This window comes from Engraulis encrasicolus, chromosome 21 (genome assembly GCF_034702125.1).
Source record: "Engraulis encrasicolus isolate BLACKSEA-1 chromosome 21, IST_EnEncr_1.0, whole genome shotgun sequence".
Taxonomy (NCBI): domain Eukaryota; kingdom Metazoa; phylum Chordata; class Actinopteri; order Clupeiformes; family Engraulidae; genus Engraulis; species Engraulis encrasicolus.
Genome location: NC_085877.1, coordinates 20,999,072 through 21,012,452, shown reverse-complemented (window position 1 = coordinate 21,012,452; position 13,381 = coordinate 20,999,072). Strand labels below are relative to the sequence as shown.

Below are 13,381 nucleotides of genomic sequence, written 5' to 3'. Positions count from 1 at the left end.
TCAAACCTTTAATAGGCCACCATGTTATCTAGGCCATAGTTTCTACTACCCCCACACCCCCACCACACTCCAATTTACAGTGCACACACTCACTCACGCACGCACGCACGCACGCACGCACACCTCCCCTTAGACTAATGACATCATTGGGCTGCATGTACAGAGAGGGAGAGACTGACTGGGCGCCATGACACCCGACAGAACTCAATGAATCAATAGCAAAAAAACAAAGAATGCCAATCTTAAGTCTGCTCTGCTGACAGTAGCAGACAGGCAAGCACACCCCATCAGTCGATGGCTACAAAAAAATAAGATCAAACATCAAATAAAGAGACATTTCCCTTACAGACCAAAGCCTCCCTCCCTGACACTGACCAAACACATTTACAGATGCCTCACGTAGCATCCTGGAATTGGGGGGTGGGGGTGTAGGCCTACTGGTATGTATTTTACCGATTCTGGACTGACTTGACGTCCAAAACGTCATCTACAACGTCTATAGAACCAGGGCTGAATGGGGCGCTGTGGTGCAGTGCGCTAAGCCCCCCCCACATTTGGACTTGCATGCCCATGGGGACCCTGGTTCGAGTCCAGATGGGGTCATTTTCCAGCCCTACCCAATGTCTCTCTCCTGCTCATTTCCTGTCTCCTCTCACACTGTCCTGTCATAATAAAGGCCCAAAAAGCCCCTAAAAAAGAAAAAAAGAAAAAAGGAAAAAAAAGAAGCAGGGCTGCATAATCCTACATCAAGCACAGCTTTTGTGACAACCAGGGGCGATTCTACAGGTACCTGATCTTAAGGGGTGCTCAGCCCCCAGTGCTGACAGTGGTACCTGACATTAACAGCAAGCGTTCAGCATGCCAACCACATGAACATGCCAACCAATCTATTGTTGTCTACTATTATTTAAAGAGCAACGTTTCGATCACCCTGGATCTTCATCAGGCCTGGCCTATAAAAAAATAAATCAACTGTCTGTCACTTTTGTCTGGCAAGTGGATGTGCACAACTTACCGAAAAACTACTATGTCCAAAGCAGGTCATCAACACTGCATCTATGTACACGGGGAGTGGGAGATTGCATAATCTCACATCAGGTTCAGGGGTGCATTTCTGGACAGCGTAGCAAATTGCATTGCAACCAACAAAGTAGATAACAGAGTTAGCATCTACGCTTTCCAGAAATGCACCCCAGCTTTCTGACAGCCAGTTAGTACTGTACAGCCTGCGGGGCGTCCTTCCTTTATGTTATTTGCACTGCTTCATTTTCATTTCCTTCATTGCTGCGCTTCCGATTTACTAGCCATAAGAGCGGACAACAATTTAATTTTAAAAAGTCCTCGCTCGCCATAATGATGAATGCTCGTCGTGACATCTTATGGATTTCAATGGAACGGACAAAAGACAACTTTATATACTTAATATATATATACAAGTACAGACAAAAAACACAAGACGTACATAACGAAGAAAAAGATATTGAACGGAAACGTACCTCAAAACCAACAAACTAACAAACAAACAAACAAACCGAGACACAATAAATACAGAGCAAATTCCTTCTATCTTTTGACTTTTAACATGCAAGATGAACAAGCCTGGACAGAAACGGGCCCAAAGCAGAGTAAACAGACTGAAGCCATGGCTATGGGTATGTGTGTGTATGTCTGAATGCTTGTGTATGTATGTGTGCGAGTCCCACAGCTGGTGAACTCACACCATCCAATCCCTCCGCAAGTGTCACTCTACCTGTGATACAGTTTTTTTTTGTTTTTTGTTTTTTTTTTTGGGGGGGGGGGTCGAAGTACGAAGTAGGTGGTGAGGGAGGAGAAAAACAAGAGAGAAGGAAGAGGAAGAAGAAGAAGGAGAGGAGAGTAGGGAGGAGGGGATCAAGGACAGGGCTCCGAAGGGACCAGCCGTGCTCCATTTTTAGGACTCTGCGCTCGCTCGCACAAAGTGAACTTGAACTCCTCCGCTATCTTAAAATAAGGTGGCAATCTAGGGAGGATTATCCTGAGCCTACAGAAACATTGACCTAAATAATGCACACACACACACGTGCACGCGCGCACACACACACACACACCTGGCAGAAAGGCTAGAACAGCTCAAACTGGTCATATCTTGGGAGAGACCTGTACGCCGTGGCTTTCAATCTGATGGCCCTAGCAATGGGCAGAGGAGGTGGGATGGGGCGGGGCTAGGGGACACTGAGGTTCAGGGACAGGTCGTCACGACAACAGAGAGGTCAGATCAGGAAGTGGAAACGCTAGAAGATATATAATGGGAAGGCTAGCGAGCCGTTATTACATTCTTGTCCGTCGTTAGGAAATTGGATACTCCACCACTTCAGTGGAGGTTCAATAATGCTCCTGTACGGGAAATGGGGCCTATAGATGGGTTTCGGCTTATTGTCGGCTATGCAGCATTTTCTTCAGAGGCTATTTTGGGTTTTCATACAATTGAGAAGGTCTAACAGGTTTGTGGGAATGCTGAAGCAACAAAAGACTTACCCATAATGGTTTCAAGGTCACTCAAAACACCGGCATATTGAAACATTAAAACCATCATTTCTTTTTTTTTTTAAAGAAATATATAAATATTTCGATTGTTCAGCAATCCATGCATCGGGAAGGCTTCGGGGCAGTGTAAATAGGATACAGGAGAGGGTCCAGGGGATGATTCAGCATGGGTGTCCAGTTTGAATGAAGATGCTCTGGATGTTTTAAGTAAGGACGGGAGGGAGGGGGGCGGATTACTAGAGTGCGAGTGGGAGGTTAACAAAATGCCAAGTGTCAGGCACGGAGCCGGAGGGAACGGAAAAGGGTTGGCCAGAGAGAGAGGGAGAGACTAGTAGGGTGGTTGGTGAGTGGCGGTTTTCTCTGGCCTGTTTGGGTAACCATGAAGCATGCCACCTCAGGATCAGGGCATCAGAGGGTGCGTTCCAATATGCACACTCCCTTCCTCCACTTGTGCTTGTGGCCTCACATTTTGCTGACGCCCCGCCTCCGTGGAGAAAACAATTCAGTTTCCCCACCGTCAGCCTAGCCACAACAATGTTTGGGGGACTTTTCTTCATTCACCATCCAGTTTGCAAATGAGAAAATTACTTTACAATTGAGCTTTTGCGAGATACTGAAATACAATGCTGTTGTCAGTGATGTCATCACGACGTATTACTTCCTGGTACGAGGCCACAAGCACAAGTGGAGGACACAAGGTCACATATTGCAACACACCCAGTGTAGAGGTGGAACAGATGGCAACAAGTTACACGGGGAGTCATGGGGGTTGTGGCACTAACCGGAGCAGGGACGGGGGGACGGGGGGACAGGAGGACACAGGGAAGGGGGACAGTGGGGCGGATGGACCGAGCGTAGGGGAAGTGGCATGGGGTTGGCGGTGGGGTTGTCGGATCAGTACATTGGGGTAGAAAACAGAAGGTCAGGTAGGCACGTGGTCTTGGCTTTTTTTTGGAGAGGACCCCTGAGAACAAACCCCCCCTTTTTTTTATAAGGAGAGGGGCACTCAGGAGAGGGATGGAGAGGAGAGCAGAAAACAGCAGCAGCCCAGCGAGCAAGAGAGGAGGAAGGAGAGAGGACGAGAGGTAGAAGATAGGTAGAGTTGCAGGAAAGAGAGAGGAGAGAGGAGAGAGAGAAAGAGGTAAAGGGAGTTTTTTGTTGTTCAAAAGCAGGCGAGCAGCAAAAGAGAACCGTTAGACTTGCCTTGAGGAGACTGAATGAGAGATACAGGCGAAGAGGAAAAAAAGGAATCTGGAAAAGTTTTTAAAAAAGAACAGACAAAAGAAAAAGGACAGGAAAAAAAATGAACATCCTGAAATTTTGCACAGAATAGGCACCTTTTCCCCAAAAACAAAAGCAGGCACAGTCAGTCAGTCAGTTCTTCCTCGAAAGCCTTACTGATATACAATACTAGATATAGAATTAGTATCAACATGAAAGGGGAAAAAATTATAAACCTGAAATCAAGATATATATATATATATAAAAGAAGACGTAAATCTTTGACCATTGTACCCATGCACACATCCCTAGCACTTACAAACTCTTGAAATCGACATTACAATTTATATAGACACAGCAATGAAGCACAATTTGTAACACTAATTTCAAACCTCGTCATGCAAGACCTGAAGCTCTAATGTGGGCAAATAAATCACTCAAATGTATGAATGACTAGCTTTGTTGTCCAACATATGCTGCTCACAAAAAATTAACGAAACACCAAAACACAACTATTGGTCGTTGTCTCTAATTGCCATCTCTTGCTTGTTCAATTTTGCAATGGGCAAAATGGATTCACAATTAGTGCAGCTTCCTAACTGGACAGGCTGACATCACAGAAGTATGATTGGCGTGGTGTTGAATTGTTTTGGAGTTTCCTTCATTTTTTTGAGCAGTGTAGCTTCTTTTCGTTTTTTTTCCCTTTTCCCTGGCAATTCTCAAATGTTTCTCCCAAAGTCTTTCTCCGAGCAGGGCGCCCACACTGCTCTCTCTCTCGCGCTCGCTCGCTCTCCCTCTCCTGACATGGTGTTGATTATATAACCTATTTGGAGGAGACATTTTCTGCCACACTTCTGAATCGCATGTGATCCCAGCTGCGACACAATGTGCTCCTTTGTGATGCTCCCATTTCTCTGCCTGACGGCGTTTGGAATCTTTTTTTTAATCAAACCCAGCTCTGTGTATGGAGAGCCAGTGAGAGAGGATAAACAAGATGAAAATAAAAATTTCCTTCATCATACCACTAACTCGTTTTCAACTAACTAGCTTTCTTGCAAGTTTACTTTTGTGTGATGCACTAGCAGCAGGCTTATGCAGCCTTGTGAGGCCAAAGCCTCCCCAAATGTCAGTGTAAAAAGAGTGAAGAAAGAAAGAAAGAAAGAAAAAAGAAAGAAAGAAAGAAAGAAAACAGAACAGGTTTTTCAAGTGCAGTCGGCTTCTCTACACACAGGTCACATGGGAGTGTGGGATGGGTCGGGAGGAAAGAGTACATATTTGAGTGGCCGACCGTGATTCACCTAAATTCCTGACTTACCTGGAAGACTTATGGGCTCCTCTCTGTCAGCAGTACCACCACACCTCTTTTCTGACAGTTAACCATCAGTAAGCAGTCCTCTACTACGTGGACACACGCACACACGCATGCACACCCTTCTGACACACCCGTCTAAATAAGCTGACTGATCGCACGAGCACACACATTCCACAAAGGTGCGTGTGTGTGTGTAATGTGTGGCTAGTGAAAGCGTGTGAATCTGTGCTGAAAAAGAAATCTGATTTGATCAGTAGCAGGATGAATTAGCAAAGATGTTCCACGTGGCTTCATATACTCCAAGTTACAGTTCAAGTTAAGAGTTTTGAGCTGAAATCGTTTAAAATTGAGAAGTTATTATGTAGGGGTGGTAGTATTGGAAGTGGTGGTAAGTTAACATAACATTACGTAGTGGTGGTAGTAGTGGTATAGCTGGCTACATACTCAGGTTAGTTAGAGTTTAGAGTTGAAGTAAAATAGAAAGGTTGTTATCTCGTAGTGGGAAAATACACTGTTAAACACTCTAGTCATAGTTGAAAGATTAAAGTTGAAAAAAAACTTTTAAAATTACTCTCGTGGTAGTACTTGTACAGATGGCTAAATACTAATTAGAGGAAAAGATAATGAGCTGAAAAAACCTTTTTAAAAATTGTAGTAGTAGTAGGACACCTCAGGCGTTATGAGGCAGAATGAGCAAGGCTTAAAATGGCCCTTTTTAAAATGAGAAAAAGTAGCCCATTAAACAACAGTAGGACACCTCTAAAAGAGTTACTGGTGTGTATGAACAAACTGCAGGCGACTAAAGCAATAGAAAAGCTGAAGAACCTCGCTGGACTCGATATACTAAACACGGCGAACGAGTCGACCTTTTAATGTTCGATCGGGGATAGCAGTCAACCGAAGCTCGTTTAGAAAAATTTTGACACTCCGTTGGCTGCCGTCGCACCTCGTCATAGCTCATCACATACGGTTCGCGCAAGTTCAACTTCTCTTTTGACGCTCCACGCTAGGGGTGGGCGATATGACGATATTAATCGTGAACCGTGATATTGAGTACAAGATCGTCTCGAATCTGCCAAAGTTAAGAAATCGTATAGATCGTCTTGCAGTGAGGATGTTAACTCAAAGTATCAAAGTGATGTTTACTTAGTTGTGTTGTTGTATTCACTCTTATTCTTCACATTATTCTATTCCAATTGTGCTCTTAATGAGAGTGTCATCAGTGTGTTAACATTTTATTAACTGCAAATAAAAAATTGCAAGCTTATCAAGCTGCAACCAGGGAAGCACAAAGTGGGGGACTAAAGGTCAGATTAGACTTCTGCAACTGCGCTCGTCAAAACTCGCGTGGGAGTGGCCACGAACCAACATTGTATTCATGCATCTGCGAGTTCTGTGAGGTCCGAGGTCTCGTCGCGAGCCACATTTGAAATTGCGCGATTAGGCTACTTTCACTACATTGTAAGCACTGCGGTCATTATTAAGCAATGTTGCTTTCTATCGCGGTTAGCTAGGTATTTTCACACAAATTGCAAAGGCAATGCACTGGTATCATTATTTGACATACCCAGTCTGTTTTCACGAGCAGAAAATGCAAGCATGTAAAGACAGTTGATTCTGCCGATGTGTGTTTACATTCGGTGGAGGAACGGTAGTAGGAGGAACCGCAGGCATTGTGCCACGAGTGTTCAACTGATGCATTGTTTGTTACTTAGCTTGTAGCTTCGTGTATTTACACACATTTACACACAAGGCATTAATAACGTTTTTAGCAGAATACAGCTCTGCTCTCGCAAACTACTGACATTGCGCTGCCACAAGAACAGAACAAGGAAGTTGCGAGACGACCAATCATAGTGTCTTTTGTCTGCGTACTCCGCGTCTGTCCGACGGATAGTTAGAATTTTTTCGAGGCGCTCGACGACGGGCGCAGAGCCTCTGAGAGGGGGGCGTGGACTCGCATAGACAGAAAACGGACGGACGCAGATTCTATGCGTCCGAAGCATAAATCTAGCTTAAGAGGTCAGTCAGTTGTCCCGGGCCTAGGGAGAAAGAGGGGCCCAAAATTGGCTTTTCCTTCCATTACATTGCACTTTGTCCTGGGCCTGGCGTAAAAGCCGTCAGCAAAGCAGCCCAAGCTGCAATGGCAGAAGGGTTTACATAGTGCAACAGCCAACATGGCAACCCTATGCTGAAACAGCAGCAGCAGCAGCAACAGCATCGGTAGCCTATAGATAGCAGTCTCTCTCTCTCTCTGGGGCAGAGGTTGAGCGTGGCCCTGCGGTATTGTGTTACACATGCATGCCGTGGGTCACTAGCACCATTTCAGGCCATGCATGTGGGGTGGGGTGTCTGTGGGGGTGTGCGGCTGCAGCTAGCCAGGTGGCTTTAGAGGTCCATTTGACAACTCATGCTAGTTTTGAGGTTATGTAACACTATCGTATTGAGAGACACCAGGGGGGATGGGGTGGGATGGGGGGAGGGTTGAGTGCCAGTTTTGTGTCGAGCTACCCATTGGGCTGAGCTACCAAGTCATGGGGGTTAAGATTTGGGGTTAAGATTTGGGCCTATTGCTAGTTCAGGGATGGGCAACTTTCATGATATGGAGTATAGACTGAGGCCCCCTGTAACTCTTGTGAGTTCGAGGAACAGTTGGTTGCTCACCGACTGCCGATATTGTTTGGAAGGAATAGGAGTGTTCTCCATCGACCAACAGTATAGTTACAATGGATTGATTCATTAGTGGTCTTTTTTTGGGCCTTCAGCTGCCCATCTCTGTGCTCGTTCATCTCGATAAAGCAGCCTATCTCAAGGATGCCAGTGGGTCTGGTAGCTGGTGGGTGTAGTGAGAGGTCAAGGAGGGGAATGACAGGATTCTCTGGAATTCATGCTAGCTTTAAATTTTAGGTTTAGGTAACACTATCCTATGGGACCAGTGGGGTGCAGACAGAGCGTGAGGGGGACAAGCAGGGGCGGAGCTAGGAGGGGGGGGGGGGTGGTTGGGTAAGCAGGGCATTTGCCCCAGGGCCCACCTACATTGGTGGTGGAGGCCCTATTGTCACCTTGACAGGCTGTATGAGGGGCCTTATAAGTGTCTTGCCCTGGGGCCATGTGTGCAATTGTTCCGCCACTGGGGACACGGTTGGGGTTCGGACTTCCATGTCATTGGGCCTACAGCCCATTAGTCTCAAGTTGCATTAGTCCAACCGTACACAGTAGTGATGCAAGTAACCGGTTGAGCGTGGGTGGAATTCTCTAGTCACACTTCTGGAGATCACACCAGGGATTCCTGCTGATGAAAGAGCAGCTTGGCCCGACATAAATCTGACTGAAATCAGTTCATAGGAAATAGACAAGAGTCTGGAGTATTCAGGAATTAAAAGCCCATAATTGGCTGTTAAACAAAACCCATCAGACTAATTCCAGCAGCAGGCTACCTAGCCTACTAAATTGATGGACCCAGACACAAACGTGACAAAATACAGAGTCGGAGACGTTTGGACCAATGGGCTTTTAGACCAATGACTCGACCCTGTGTGACAGTCGGTGGCTGCTGCTGGAGGAGGGAGGTGGGAGAGGGGGCAGGGGGTTGCGTTGGTCTGGCCAGAGACGATTTATAAAGTGGTGACAGACACCTCTTGTCTTGTGTTCTACCTCTATGGGCTCAACTCGGAACGCTGCCATGTTTAGCCAGTAGAACTACATGAATCTGTGACAAGGCGATACGCACACCATCCTGTAGGTGGTAGGAACACAACATCTACGCTAAACATAGACCCTGGTCCTCCACGTTCAGCAGTATTCAGGGTTGGCCCACACCAAACGGCTGAACACAGCATCTAGCATTCATAGCTATGGTTCTCCGCCACCACTGATGTAAGGATACAGTATACTAGCCTGATTAGCATCAACGTTAAAATCTCTTCGAGACTTGGTCAGACCAAGAGCATAACAATTAACATTTTCCAAACAGCATGGTTGACCCGCCTCCCTTGGTTTGCTTACATTTGTTTGCATACCAAGAAAGTGGGAGAAGTTCCCGTATTTTCGGGAACTCAGAAAGTACTTGCATTGCTCTTGACCTGACAAGTTGCAACGTGAAAGTGTTGCGTCACTAGGAGGGCACAGCCTGACTAACAGTATACCACTAACCCAGCTAGTCTTTCCCGACCTTCAAATTGGAAAGAGAGAAAAAACAAAACAAAAAAAACAGGTGCATCACCGGATCAAATATCCATGAAACTGTAGGCCATGGAAAAGATGGTGACAGGGAGGGTTTAGGACAAGGGTGTCATGTCATCGATAACAAGGTCAACATTAGCTGCAAATGACTGTGTGAATTAGCACCTGCTCGTGTTATATGGCTATGAAGTAGAACACAAGACGCCACTGGACTTACCGAGTGAGAATCTTGATGTATGTTTATAGACACATCATTGGCGTTCTTTTTTTTTGTAGTAGGTACGTACAACAACAGCTAATACCCATGAATTCATAAATAATTGGTAATTAATGTACAAGCAATGAATAGTCTTCTTACACTATCCGAGAAAAAAAAATCCATCCCATACAATAGTCACTGTGGTTCTGTGACGGAGGTCATCTGTTCGTCCCCCTCGGGGCGCGAACGTGCGACCTAGTCAACTACATCGGTTCGGCAATGGGAGGCATAGTACGATACAGCTGGTCAGTCCCCCAGCCCAATGGCATCGACACTGTATGAGACTTTGGAAGGGAGGTTTACCAACGTTCCACGCCAACTCTGCTAGTTAGCCTCCGTTACAGTCCCACATATTCTGCTTCTAAAAAAACCTCTATGACCCGGCAACAAAGTAGAAACATAAGATGGCACTGTGTTTACAGAGCAAGAATCTTGATGTAGATTTAGTATCTTACATTTGCTGGCATATGGAAATTACTTAAAAACCTCTATGACCCGGCAACAAAGTAGAAACATAAGATGGCACTGTGTTTACAGAGCAAGAATCTTGATGTAGATTTAGTATCTTACATTTGCTGGCATATGGAAATTACTTAAATCTCTAGTTGACCCCATGCTTTCCAAAATAGAGATTAACATTAAAAATGAGAAAATACTCAATTTAAATTATTTTATATTTATATTCTTTATTCCAAAGGTGACTGAAATGTTCCCACTCTTCGCACGCACTTAGTCATGCCCATTTCACCTGGGTCTCTAGCCAGTCGAGATGGTGATTCATTGCAATTGATTTGTTTTAATGGATTAACGTTTTAATCGACTAAAATCGAGTAATGGTTGACATCCCATGCTGCAAGTCATTCTTGTTCCTACTTTCATTTCCTCCGGCCTTGCTCATCCTCAGAGGAAATGCCAATTAGGTTTTTTTTGCTGTCGTCAAACAGTGCAGAGCACCGTTCACTACCCCCTCCTCTCATTCAATATCCAAAATAACTTCTGATTAATGGGCACGATCGTGATGAAGCAGAGCCACTTTTGCTAGGCAGCGGCCATGCACACTTTGCACAATGCATCAAACTGGCAAAGTGTGCATGCCTACTGCCTAGCAAAAGCAGCACTGCTTCATCACAATCGTCCCTAATGTTGTTGCACTACATTGAATTACAGCTTCTTTCCTCATTCGTGACGTTGGGCCTCACGTCACAAGGCTGTAGGTCAGAGGAAAGGACAGGAGTAACTGGAATGAGTTACAGCCATGATCTCCATCACACCCACCCACCCACACGGGGAACCTGAATGGAAATAAACCAAGAGTGTCAATTTAAACGTACTTAACCCACCAAGGAGAGTGGCGGAAAGTGGTTGGCCTAGATAAGGACTAAAGGAGCTCCCACACAAGGATGTTAACAGGGAGGAAAAAATATATATTCTAGAAAAAGAGGATGGTTGTGAGTGTGTGCGTGTCTATAATCACGTTTAATAATTAGGTATTTGATACAACAAAAGGTTGGCCAAAAAAACCACTGCCTATCTCCATACAAGAGCCATTCTACATCTAATTAATATGCCATGTTGATTTCTTGTGCCATGTTGATATAGCAGAATACAGTCAGTGGCAGCTTTGGTACAGAATAGACTATATTAGGTTAACAAATACACCCAACATGTGCAGGATGACTAGAGTGCCAATCATTGGGGATGTCCAAAGCCTGCTACACAAAGGACAAGCTGGGTGGGGTCTCTCTGTCTAGGACCTAGGTGCATGGATGACGTTTCTAACAAAAGAACTCAGCCTTCCAGACATGATGCATTATTCATGAGAGGGGATATACACATTTCATGACGAAAGAAAACAAAAACATGGGCAATTGGAGAAAATAATGTAAGATGGTGGGATCATGGAGAAAGATCACTTGATCAATGATTTGGGGTGTTCACTTTCCACCAGGTAACGCCTTGGTGGTTAAGCTGCGTTTTGCCCATTGGGTATTATACCACCAAACTCCCAACTAGACTGTTGTCATAAAAGGATGCGACGTGTTTTGGTGGGTGGATGGATGGATGGATGGATGTCTATAGGGGGCATTCCGACCAGAAGGTAACAATTAAGACACATCTTACTAATATAACTAAAGGCTGCGTTCATATTTACCCCCCATTTCAATACACAACAGCTTGGGCTGGCACCGTACGCACTCACATACACAATATAAACAGAGTACGCCCCTCCCTGTTACTGGATGATTCGGCAGCTTAAAGATGGCTGCATGATGGGCAGCACCATATTCAACCTTTGTTTTCCTGGCAATAAAACCAGCAGGAGGCAGGCACTTTCGAGCTAATCGAGTATCGTAATTACATTGTTAACAGAGAGAGATTCTGAAGGGTGGATGAACATTACAAAGTTCAGCTTCCGATCTATTTCTTTTATTTCAAAGAGCACAATCGGCGCGAGGTGATTGGAGTAGGTCGACGCGCATCTGATGTTTCACGCGCATTAAATCAGACGGCTCACCTATTAAGCAACGCAGCAACACTATATAATAACACTCTGTTGGCAGTACGCCAGTTACAATCTGTAGAACTATTGCACATCGAGATCCCCGTAACATGTAGGGTTGGCAACAGCCATTTCAACATTGCACTGATGTAATAAAAAACAGGGCCACCACCACGCTCCTACGGCTATAAATGCACATCTACGCCAACGCGTTTTCGCACCATGTCATCCTGAAACAACGTAGGCTATAATGCATGCTGTGTAGTTTCCACAGTGTACACAATCATTCTGTGCGTTTAGAAAGGTGTTTTTACGAAATGAATGGAGCCCTGAGGGCAACGTGGGTTATCCCTCCAAGTTCGCCTCGACGAATGTGCTGGAATAACGCAGCGCGCAGCACACGCAAACAATTGGTTAGAGCCTACCCTGTTCAATTATAGCGTTTCCTCCAAAAACCTACCCGAGTTTCTAGCAGGTGGAGGGGCTGAAATTATTAGGCACAACGGCGTTGCAAATGTATGTCGACATTTAAGAAGTTACACACTCGATTAATAATATCTGCGATATGAAGTCGAGATAATAGCCTCGCACTGTAACAACCTTGCCGTCTGCAGTGTGTCAGTCTGCTCTAGAACCAAATTTTGGACAGCATTGCATCAAAGGGTGGAGGGCATTCCGGGGTTTCCGTTTGATGATAGCTATCGTCTTACCGGTGAACTTCGAGTCTTTTGCCGAGTTCTGTCCATCGGCGAGTCCTTGTGACGAAGATATTTGAGACGACTGGGTGTCTGCCATTTTTCTTGATATCAGTGAAGCTTTGTCAGTTGATGAGAATGTCGACTCCCTGCGTAATGGTTATATTGTCCTTTGAAGTAACTCGACTTTCCTCGTATTTCCCCCAAGAGCGGGCACCAGCGTCACGCCAAACTCGCGCACCGTTTTACACACGACAACGACTAGGCTACTGAAATGGTGTGTGGTGGTGGGAAAGGCGGAACATACACAGACAAGGGAGGGGAGATGAGCCAACATGCGCGGCGCGAGGCTGCTCGCGCTCTTAAAGGCATAGGCCTCACCGCCGTTGAAAAGAGGCAACCCAAACGCGCCTTTAAAAAATAAATGTCTCAAATATCACCAATTACAACCTGGTAAACATACCGCTTGAAAGATGCAATGCCTGTATGAATATTATAATAAATTCATCAAACGGACAAAAGCAGGCCTGCAGGTCACATAAGCTTGTAGACCTATGTTCTCCTCGGCTGTCTATGCAGATTACCTCCAAAAACCCAAACTCAAGTGCGCGCCCATTTGCAATTTTTATTGCATTTGAAAGGTACACGTGGGCATGATATGGGCCATATCTAAATTATATAAGCACTTT

The 13,381-nt window shown here is 45.3% G+C and overlaps 1 protein-coding gene across 3 annotated transcripts in view; it reads right to left on the bottom strand.

Moving 5' to 3' along the window:
* The window catches only part of rtn3 (reticulon 3), a 50,072-nt gene extending 37,019 nt beyond the window's left edge, over nt 1-13,053 (bottom strand). Inside the window, exons 1-2 of one of the 3 annotated variants that reach the window (XM_063186350.1) lie at nt 12,708-13,053; nt 3,727-3,774 (exon numbers count right to left, since the gene is read on the bottom strand). In XM_063186350.1, the coding sequence (XP_063042420.1) occupies nt 3,727-3,774; nt 12,708-12,792 (133 nt within the window). In that variant the 5' untranslated portion in view covers nt 12,793-13,053. The remainder of the gene's footprint in view (nt 1-3,726; nt 3,775-12,707) is intronic. The other 2 variants (XM_063186348.1, XM_063186349.1) reach the window with 2 other exon arrangements.
* Nucleotides 13,054-13,381: the final 328 nt, after the last annotated feature.